The 11,435-nt window shown below is 41.0% G+C and overlaps 1 protein-coding gene across 2 annotated transcripts; it reads right to left on the bottom strand.

Annotated features, from left to right (window-relative positions):
• Positions 1 to 215: 215 nt before the first annotated feature.
• On the bottom strand, positions 216 to 11,007 carry znf281a (zinc finger protein 281a). Of its 2 annotated transcripts, none has more exons than XM_061065888.1 (7): positions 10,866 to 11,007; positions 8,712 to 9,165; positions 6,458 to 6,559; positions 5,897 to 6,023; positions 4,410 to 4,493; positions 4,210 to 4,328; positions 216 to 4,091 (listed from the first exon to the last, which is right to left on the bottom strand). In XM_061065888.1, exons 2-7 carry the CDS (start codon positions 9,114 to 9,116, stop codon positions 2,520 to 2,522), a joined length of 2,409 nt encoding a protein of 802 aa, XP_060921871.1. In that variant the 5' UTR covers positions 9,117 to 9,165; positions 10,866 to 11,007; the 3' UTR covers positions 216 to 2,519. The 2 variants fall into 2 exon arrangements, with proteins under 2 accessions (XP_060921871.1, XP_060921872.1); XM_061065889.1 differs by lacking the exon at positions 10,866 to 11,007 and adding an exon at positions 10,562 to 10,661.
• Between the last annotated feature and the right edge of the window lie 428 nt (positions 11,008 to 11,435).

Below are 11,435 nucleotides of genomic sequence, written 5' to 3'. Positions count from 1 at the left end.
GCTTTAGTGAACCTCTCATGCTACAAACACTAAGATGCTGATTGAAGAAGTAAATACTGCCCACAGAGCTGATGGATCATAAATGATAAACAGTGTGCCATCAACACCTCTGATAACACCTGCTACTTATTTATATTAACCTCATCATAAAGAGGGCGTCACTAATACACCAGCATGTTTAACCCCATCAGCACTTAATGATGACAATAATAAAACTTGATAACAGTATTTTTTTTTATTTTTTCCCTAATCAGTTTTAAATTCATTGGACAAGCATAACCTTGTGACTCGTTTCACAAGAACCTGAAAGAACATAAAAATGGAAGATATCATCACTACAAAAATTTGGCGGTGATAAAGACAGGGAAAGGAATATACTAAAATAAAATTTATACATGGGTCAGAATTCAGTAAAGGAAGATGTAGTGTTTCGGTTATTTTTCGTAAACAACAAGCTTCATGAAACAATCTGGCAAATCAGACGTGGATGAGTCAAACTGAAGAAAGTGAATACTGGTTGGCATGACGCAATTACAAAAACCCTTAAGCAACAAACGTCTTAATGGATCATATAAATGTCATGAGCATGAATGTTTAAAAATAGTCCTCCAGGAACATGACATGGTTTTCACATACAACAGCATCTCTGCTACACAAATCCAACCTTCACTCCGTTATCCCTGGTTCACTGTGATATGAGGTATATATGAGGCAAACTCTTGTTAACGCTCAAACTGTCCAACATGGCAACACATTATTTAAGATATTACAGCATTAAAATTCACTGTGCCATTTTAAATGATTGCTTAAAACAACAGGCCATCGGGGTGTAAAGGGGTCTAAAGTCTCATTCAGCAGAGTGATATCAAATCCAGCACTCAAGGCCAGCTGTAGCTGTGGAAGACAGCGCAATTATTGTTGTCTTTACAAAAAAAAAAATAAGAACATGTATACATTTAAAAACCAGCAAGAAATTACATTTAACATTTAATGACATTTAGTATTTTTGTACCCGTGCGCCCAATTTCTGCCGGGACAAATATTATGCTTGGTACTGCCAGCACATGAGAAAAGATCAAAATGCATACACATTTTTTGGTCAGCCGTCTTTTCGCTCCGACTGCATATGGCTGCAAAAGTAACAGCTTAAGAAAGACTTAATCACTAACACATTCGTCATCAAATTCAATTAGAAAGCAAAGCTGCTAAATTGGGTTACAAGTCAAACTAAAACTAAGGGTTTGAATTACATTTACAATATCCCGATTGAATAAAACTTAAAAAGCCCCAACCCGCCCACCCACCCACCCAATTAACCCTTCCTAAAGATGAGAGAAAATGTTCAAATCCCACTTTTACATATCAACCCCCTCCCCTCCCCTATCCCGTATAAACCCAAACAAAGGGCATCCCCGAACATACACCCAGAATATTTCCGCCCACAAACCCTGTCTGCATATGCCCCAAACAACTCAGTCCACCGCTGATGCTTGAGCTCTGTTGATCTGACAGGGTACTTTACTCTATGTAAGAAAACGGCTCAAAGTGCTAATTGGATTCTTTTAAAGAAATAAGAGGAACTGAGGAAGAGGAGGAGGGCAGGAAAAGGGGAAGGCCATTCTATCGCTGTCCAACAGCTACCTCTATTGGCCAAAGAAAAGCCCTAACATCACTTTTGTTCTCCAAAAATATACCAAGGACAACATGTACCCCCTGAACCAGTCCTCGTTCTTCCTCTCCTTCAACTGATTTAATCTGTTTCTTTACATTAATACATATATATTGTTATAAATATATATATAGATATATATATGGCCCTTATTGAAGAAAACATGAGTTTCACATTGACGCGCAAGTACCATAATCTCTATACAGCCGAGTAGAAAGTGTTTTCAGTGCTCAAGTGAGCTGGCAGCAGTCTGTTTATGTCACACTTATTCAACAAGTAACAAAACATAAGAAAATTGCTCTTTGAAGTCGCAAAACTTCTGAAAACAGAGCTCACGGCACCTCGTAGGCTTTCCACTTTTTCCTGAGTAATACTTTCAACCTTGTAACAGACAACCTTTTTTTTGCTATTTCGATTCTGGGCTATTCCCTGCCATCATGGTTTAATCATTATTATTTCACATGTGTAAAGATGATTGCTCAAACATTTCAGCTCCTTGGAAAAGAAATGTGTCCGGTGCTACTCTACGCTTAAGTAAAAAGTACTTTCAGTTCATGATTAATGACCTAGTGTCCCTAAAATGACAAGAATAAAACAGTACATACATATTAACTTAAAAAAATAACAGATACTTTAGAAAAAAATTGCCTTTGCAGGAAGCCTTGCAGGCTCGTTGTGTGTAGAGGAGTGGGCACAATAACAGAGCTTCAGAAAATGGAACAGAAAGATGTCACTTAAAAAATAATAATAACAATAATAATAATTATAATAGTAATAAAATAGGAGCGCTAAAAAAAATTAAACAAGAACATCAGCTATAACAACAGAGTGTTCTCCCCCTCTCAGGCTCTCATCTGTAGCTTTGGCTTGTTGCAGTTTTGGAACCTGTACTTACTGGCTCATTGACATCAGATAACAAACTAGTATACCCTGAGAATTCAGACACAGACGTCCGTATCCTGTGATCCACCTCCCCGCCAGAGTCAGTGCCATAAGACAAGCCGCCTCGGCCAAAGGCCTGGGCAAAGTTTTCTATCTGGTAGGAAGGCTTGGAGGAGTCCAGAGAGGCCAGATCCTGCGAGGGGGCCAAATGGTAGACCACCGTGCCGTTCTTGACAGGCGGGTGGTCTTTCTGGCTGCTCAGGTCTGATGGACTGATCTGATAGGAGGAAGGGGGCGTCGAGGAGTGGTGCTTATCCATCTGGTCGCTGAGCTCCTGAGACGGGGTGAGCTGCTGGTGAGTGGAGGCCTCCAGGCTGCTCAGGTGGAAGCCGTGCTGTGGCGAGGAGCTCGTCAGCATCGCAAAGTGAGACTTTGGCACAGAGGAGGGCAGCGAAGGTGAGCCTGCTGACTGGCCAAACCCACACTCCAGTGGAGACGTAGTGTAGATGTTTTTGTCGACATAAATGGGATTCCCCGAGTGGGAACTTGTGAAAGGTCCTGAGGATGGGGTCCCGGGGCCCAGAGGGAAGCTGGCACTGTGGCTGGTGCGCTCCAAAGCTTGCAGCAAGAAGCGAGAGTATTCGTTCATCATGACGTTCTTGTCTCCAGAAGGGCTGGAGTTGTCAGCATTGTGGCCGATGTCAGGGCCTTCAGTTGAGACGGGGTTTAAATCCACATGGTGGTCACTGATGTCAAAGTGAATATCGTGGTGGGAGCCGTCGTTTTTTTGGGTGTAGTGTTCAAGGAGGCTCTGGAGCACCTCATCTGGGATCCCTGATTTATCCAGACTAAGAGGAGGGTCACTATCAATCCCACCCTGAATGACTGACTGCTGGGAAGACAAGTGTCCCATACTGACTTCGTACTCGCTGCTGGTTCCTCCGACTCCCACTTGCCCGGATGAGTTTGCATTGTTTGCTGCATGAAGGTAACGTCTTTTCTTGATGAACTGCATGGCGTCGTCATAGTTGCTGCTGGTGGGTCCTCCTTTAGCCCCGTTACCCTGCATTAGACCAAGACTGTCCATGCCCACAGTCTGCTCCAGGGAGCCTGCTTTGGCCTGTCCCATACCTGCTTTGTCTAAACCTTTACGATTTGCCTTCTTGAACGCCATCTTTGGGGATCTGCTGTGATGGCCCTGCTGCATGACGGCTCCTGGCTCGGTAGAGGAAGACACCGTTTGGTTCTCCAGAGAGAATTCATGGATGCTGTAGCCTCCAGACACCACCCCTTGAATGTGCGGTACCCTCAGCCCTCCTCCATCCCCCTGCTTCTTCTTCTTGCGCTCCCCTCCCTCTCCAGAGTTTTTGGACTTTCCCCTCTTCCTCCCAGTATTCCCGGCATTTCCCTGAGTGATTCCATAGCTGCCATGTCCCATGTCTACACAACCCATGTCCATCATGGCGGGATCCAGCCCCTGCTTTATTGCTTCTCCACAGGTTCGCTTGTGCTTAAGCAGTCGGTCTGTCCTTGAAAAATACTGAGGGGAACAAAGAAACGAAAACATTGTATTTCAAGCAAATAATAAAAAACGTCTATATACAGAAATAAGTTCATAATTAAAGGGCCCTCTGCAGGAAACTATGTAGCTCACTGACCTGTTGGCAGGTCTCACATCTGTACGGCTTTTCTCCACTGTGCGTCCTCTTGTGCCTCTCCATGTGATACTTCTGAATGAAGCGCATGTTACACTGGTCACAGCTGAATGGCTTCTCTCCTGATATACAGAAACAAAGTACAGTTTAGGTGAAGTTGTCACTACAAGGTTAAACCAGGTGGTTCTTCACTAATCACTCACCACTGTGGATTTTCTCGTGGCGCTGGAGAAGATACTTCTGAATGAAACTCATGTTGCACTGACTGCATCTGAAGGGTCTTTCACCTGAAATCAATACACAAAGATGAATATGGTTAATCTGATGAAGCCCCGGAATGGTTGTTATCTTTATGTGATGTCTTGGCCTTATTTGTGAATTTAAAAATAAAGAACGGAACACTTTTCCTCCTCAGCAGCACGCGTTGCTTGGCTATAGAGTTCATAGTGATTCACATGTGTTCATCATATTGAAATGGATTTAACCTTTGAATGATTCAACAGGGATGTGATCGACATCAGGCATTTTTCCTCGTGACACCAAGGCTGGTTACAGCCTTCGTTAAAAAACACGAAGCGCTGATTGAAAACAGATCATAGTTTTATAACACGCTATTTGCTCGTGGCTAACGGCCATCGTACTTTGAAGCATACCAGCACATAAACACAAACAGCTAACATGGCACACTGTTGACCATTTTAAAACAGGATGAATTCAAGCTCAACACAAACATTAGCCTGGATTCTTGGAAAAGGAAGCATCATGACATAATCTGTAGATTTCATGAAATTCTCCTTCCTTCACTGAACAGCTAACTAGCTGAAAATGTGATTTACGTGGATTACCTCTCTATGTTGGAAAATCCGCAATTCCGGATAAATCGGGAAGAATCACATCCCTGATTTTATTTTTTATAAAGGCTAAAATCTTTCAGTTTTGAGACAAAAGCAATTATCATTTATCTAACAACTATGAATCATACAACAAATGTGAAGGGTGAGATTCAAAAACAAAAATAAAAGTGATAGTTCAAGAAGGAAATCAGTCATATTGGAACTAGGCAAATATTTATGAATTTCAAAACAATCAAATGTACATAATATTTTTTACTAGGGACAAAAGCTGAAAATTAGCTGAAGCTATAAACTCTCTGTGCAGCACATTTGTTCCATTCTCTGTACTACTAACTTTAACTATGTTAAATTGCAGTCTTTGTTATCTGTGGTGGATCTGTAAATAAGGAGAGTCTACTTGGTGTTTCTTTTTCAGACTGATACATTAACAATTCAGTTCAAATGTTTTGTGTTCTAAACACTTGATTACTTTCCTTCCAAATGCCTTGATTAGTTTTGAGAAATATACTGTGCCATTATTCAGTTATAAAACAGCTGTCATATACTCACCTCATGTATCGCCTGCACTTCTCTCATGCTTAAACTATATTTCAATTCCTTTCTTTCATCACCAGTGATGTGAATTATTCCCTTTTCCACATATTTCTCTGAGTTTCACAGTACTTAGAGAATTAGCTGAAGATGTCGTTATATTAAAACGTTCCAAGAGTTTTTCACAAGACTTTTACATTTTATTGTATTCAGGTGGAATAACTATGATCGTCATAATTTTCTCTTTATGCTGATTGTGTTAGTATTACAAAATACACCAGGGGAAAATATGCACACTACAATACCTGTGTGTATGAGGACGTGTCTGCGAAGGTGATATGAGCTTCTAAAAGATGCAGCGCAGTGCTCACAGATGTGGGGCTTGGTTCCCGGGGACATGCTGCCTCCATCAGCATCCAGCAACATTGATTGCTGTAGAACAATAAAATTGTTTTTGTTTATTTTTTTCAAGTATGAAAACTAACATAACAACACGCATGTCTTTTACAGATCTCAAAATACAATGTCTAATTACTATACCATTTCTTTCCATTGTAGCTAAATCTCCTTGCCTTCATGTTTTTTTGAAATATATTTTGGGGAATTTTTGCCCCAGACAGAAAGGGATGACATGCAGCAAAAGGCCAGAGATGGATTTTAACCCACGGCCGCTACAATGAAGACTATAGCCTCTGTACATGAGGCACGACATAGCCGCTAGGCGCCATGCTTGCTTTCTGCTTTTAAAAAATATAGGAAATATCAAATATCTTGTTTGTATTCAATAAATGCTGCTTATGTTCCTGGATGAGTTTTTTGTTCAGGAAATATATGCCTAAATTCAGAAATACATAAATATGACAAACCTTTGCCTCGCTTCTTTTCTTTCTGGGTTTACCCTCCTGCCCATCACCATTTGACCTTCGACCTTTTCTCCCAGTGGGCTCCTTTACTAACTGACTCGGCAGCTGTGAGGACGACAAAGGGAGACGGAGCAGGCCGTGAGAGCGAGCCATGACAAGGAAATCACTTGACTAAAGGTAAGAGGTCTTACATCTAAAAACTACACAGAAGCATGTCCATGTATGCTACTCAAGCAAACAAAACTAACCACTTTGATGCTGTCTACTGATGGTCTCTAGAAAACTCATTGTGCAAAATGGGGTTCAAGTACTAGAGATAACAATGCCTTAAATGTACAGCCCTACTTTGCATAAGCAGCCTGTCACTCTCTGGGCGGGGATTTCATTTTTTATTTCTCCCGAAGAAACAGACAAACTGAACACCCACATACACACCAAGTTCATCACTTAAAATGTTAAAGTATTCTCTAAACTTCATTATGAACAACCTCTCCAGGGTAATACTTCAGGAAAGAAGATAGCGTAGCCTAGTTTCTGCTGCTGCTTCTTTACTGGTCATCATGCTAAACCTTAGTACCATATGGAGTCTAACAGAGAGAACGTGTTTGCACCTGCTGTTCCAAAATCCTGCCAAATCTAGATGGTTTCAAAGGACAAAGTCAATATTAAATAATTGGTAGAAAGCACAAGATTTGACTTGATTGGATGAAAAAATTAATGTAAAAACAATCATACAATCGCAAAAAAGATGCATCGTCAAAAAAGAGAAAAATATTTATGAGAGCCTGAATTGGAAAAACAAAAATATATGTTTAAAAAAAAAAAGTTTTTATGATAAAATAAAATTGGCTTTGAGTAGACAATGTAAAACAATCTGGCACAGTGAAGACAATAATTCATTCTGAAGCCCTGATGACCTTGGATGCCTGGCTATTGTTAGAAGAGTGTGGTAGTGTGTATTTCTATTTGAATGAGCACAAAAGACGTCTGAAATGAAAAAAGACAGCTGTGTCCTTGTGACGTTTTCATTCACACTGAGGCAGGATGACATCACTGTTATACCCAAAGAGAAAAACAGAGGGAAGGATGGGGGGGAGGGAATGAGAGGGGGGGGCTTTTTTATATTTTGCATCCCAAGCCGTCAGTGGATTTATGTCACCATAAATACACAAGCTCCTCCCTTGCACCCGTCCTCTCCAAGGCTCCTCCCTCTCCCTTTTGAATAATAAGCTGCTTAACAACATGGGAGGGCTGCTGCTTTTGCCAAATAAATCATACAAGATGAAATAGTTTTACATTTATTAAACCTACTTTGGCTAGATGTTTTTCTCATCTTATTCTTTACATTAACAAATGCATAAAGTGTAGCTGATTAAAAAATACAAGATAAAGGAGAAACCTTTAAACACCTTAACCTACTCATAACGTGATGTGTTATAAATCCATAAACTTGGATGGAAACACAACTTCTTCCACTCTAGCAGTGCTGCGTTGCATTTATAGATATGTTGACTGTGCAGTTATCTGTGCCTCATATAAATGAGCTAAATCAGGACGTGCTGCGGGCCGGGGAGAGAGAGTACATGAGGCAGCAGAACGCTGACTCTCATAAGAACGTCACAGAGGATATCTGGTCATATTTTATCAGAGTTAAATTATATTGATTTTTCACTTTTACCCATCTAAGTGTCGGTTGTAAGATCTGTTAGAGGGCATAAAATATGAACTTTAAAGCTGATAGTTCTCTAATTTGTCACAACTACGTGTCGTAAATCAAGCCTGAAAGGCCAGAAAGAACATCGAAATAACTCAACTAGAGTTAGAACGTTCTTTGGTAGAGTTAGAAAACTAACTGGAATACCGGCGCACATTATGATATATGATCGTTAATATTTATACATTGATGTGTTTGCGAGAACAGAGGCAGATACCCCTGAAGAATGCTTGATAAGCAGTAAATTAAATCACAAAGCAATTGATTTTTTTCTACAATGACCAAATAGTGTATTGCCAATAAAATGGAAAACCATGGTTAAAAATGTCTTTGCTTAGCTTAAACAAACAGTAAGCAGCAGCAAATCCTCACATTGGATACATTTCAACCAGCACCGCTAGTGTTTCTGAATGGCAATGAACTGCAACAACTTATTAATTGTACAATTAAGTTGGCGATTATTCTCCATACCAACTTGTTATAAAAACAATCAGTGCTTATTTAACTCCCTCCAGGATGTAATTTACCATCAGTTGAACTTACGTTGCCCATGTTGAGGTCATGCACCAGAAGGCTCTGGTTGTTACTGACTGTCACCTCCAGTAGTTCTGTGCTCTTCCCGAGGCCTCCAGGGTACACAGGCAGGCGGTAATCATGCTCTGACAGCTTCTCCTGCTTGATGCCCAGGGTGTGAACATAGTCTCCCACCCCTACACAGCCCATGCGGCCACCATGGGTGCCCGTGCTGCAGTCAGGTGAGTCACGCTCCTTCTTCAGGATCATTTCATGAGGCGGAAGTTCCTGCATGACAGAGTGGGCAGCCAGCCGTGTGAAGCTGGTCACCGGGGGGAGATGGCTGAACATAATCATGCCTGGCCCGAAATTGGAGTCCATGCTCCCGTTGGAGTGCAGGAATTCATTGCCTAGTTTGTCCTGAATGATGCTCATGGTGGATGCCAGTAGACTTGAAGACTACAGGATGGCAATCAGTGACATTCTGTGAGGAGAGACAGTATCATTCTCGTTTAAAACTTTTGTAAATCAATGTAGCAAGCAATAACTCTGATCATTTAGCACTGATAACATGTTATAGAGGCATCAATTAAAGCAAACAGAAAACAATTATATAGCCATCTCAGCCTTTAGAATCAGTGTCACGGCCTCTGATCTCACAACTGGGCGCTTAGTCGGATTAAAACTGACGATTTGTGGGTCAACAAAGGGCCTGCAGTCTGGCACAATGACAAGCAGAAACAAGCGAAACCCTGAAACAACAATGTACAAAATACCCTGTGGTTGATTACAATGAGTATGTTTAGTATTTTACAGGGCAAGAAAGGTCACCGTGGCCGCAACACCAGACACAACATGAGACAAGGAATGAGAGGATTGAAGATGTGTGTTAATCTGTTTGATGGGCCTGTCTGACCCAGTCATCCTATTTGCATGAGCTTATCTGCCAATGAGAGTGCACACAGACTGCATTAGGAGGGACTGTTGGTGTAATTATGTGGCTTCTACGTAAACAGATCAAGTGCATGTTTTGTAAGAGCTTTAATATTTAATGCAGATATTTCACAGACTACAGTGTGTGCATAGTGTATTACTCACATTGGAATTGCAGAATTAGCTAAATACACCATGTAAAAAAAATAAAATAAAATCTAATGTAGCAGGGTAAACTCACATTTTAAATTTAAGTAACATTCAAATGCATTAAAGATCTTACTATACTGCTCTTCAATGTTTGGCCAAAAGAATAAACGACCCATCCGGCTAATGAATGCTGCCAAATGCCTTCAGCTCTGACGATGCGTTGGCAACAATAACCTACTCTGCTCACACAAAGCAAACTTTTGAAATAAATGAAAGAAACACCTTCAGCCTCTCGGTCTAACTTCAGCTCGCTCGGATGTGTTAAAGACGACAAACAACGCGTGTAGAGTTTGACCCCGTGGCGTGCGCAGATACACACAAAAAAAAAAAAACTAACAAGCTTGTTAGCTACGCAATTAGCCACCAAGCTAACCATTTGGCTACCCACTCTTGCGGGGCCCTTCTTTGTGATGCAGGATCAGGCAATAATTAATATGGCCAGGCAATAACAGCAGAAGATCCGCGCTGATTAACAACACGACCGCGCACATTTCCACACGAAACCCAGCGATAATGTGTGGGGGGGGAAAGTACGTTTTCTTTACGATCGTGCGATTAAAGTTAACATTTCACTGAAGTTAGTTGATATAAAAGGACGATGAATTAAGAGCTGGATATCGTTGAACACAAGCGGAACACTGCACAAGGCGCACACAGTCTTCCGAGCTGCAGAAATGAGCCAAGGACGAATCCGGGTTTGAGCTCGATAAATGAAAGACAAAACGTGATTATCTTACGTCGTGGGTTCTTATTCCTGACTGTGTTCTTCGGGGTTATTTGAGTCGTTTCCTGGCCCAGTTGAACCTACTGTAAGTGATGGAGCGACAACACAAGCATGACCCCCCATAACAAACGGCCCACACAACTCCAGCGAACAATGATGCTCGTCCGACTAGCCGAGACAGCTAGCTAACTTAGCTAGCTAACTAGCGGTAAAGTAACGTGAGAGTGGCTGCGCTTTGTTGTCTGTCCCGGACGACGAGCTGGACGACTGTCGACACCGGTTATGCCCAAAAGTTGGTTTAAATAAATTCCCCTTACCGGTGCAGGACCATGACCTGCTGTTTTGGCCCGTGAAGTTCACCCTCAGCCGTCCGTTTCAACATCTAAAGCCAAAACATTGTTCTCCCGCAGCTGCTGTGTTCTTCCATCTTGCCTCGGCGCAGGGGATTCTGGGTCCCGCAGGCAGACGCGTCCAGCGAAGAGACTCCACAATTAAAACCAAACTTACGTTTTTTTTTTTACGTTTTTTATCATTACAGCGTCATTTTAATACTTCTTAAATTATAATTTACTCCAACGTTATTGCTTTTATTTTGATTCAATTAAAAAATATTTAAGTCCCCCCCTAAAAAAAAAAATCCTAAAAATAAAATAAATATATATATATATATATATATATATATATATAGCTATGAAAATGTCACGATTATTTTATTGTCTTGTTTCATAGTAATTCAATTGGTGTGTAATGTGAGAGAAAAAAAGTAATTCAAATATTGGTAGGACTTACTTTCTTTGTTGGAAGACTCTACAAGAGTATTGGAATGAAAAATACATAAATAATTAGTAGGCTATGCAAAAAAAAAAAGCAATAATCCCCAATCTAAA

This window comes from Labrus mixtus, chromosome 20, assembly GCF_963584025.1.
Source record: "Labrus mixtus chromosome 20, fLabMix1.1, whole genome shotgun sequence".
In the NCBI taxonomy this organism is placed as follows: Eukaryota; Metazoa; Chordata; class Actinopteri; order Labriformes; family Labridae; genus Labrus; species Labrus mixtus.
Note: the sequence above shows the minus strand (reverse complement) of the source record. Positions and strands in the feature narration are given on the sequence as shown.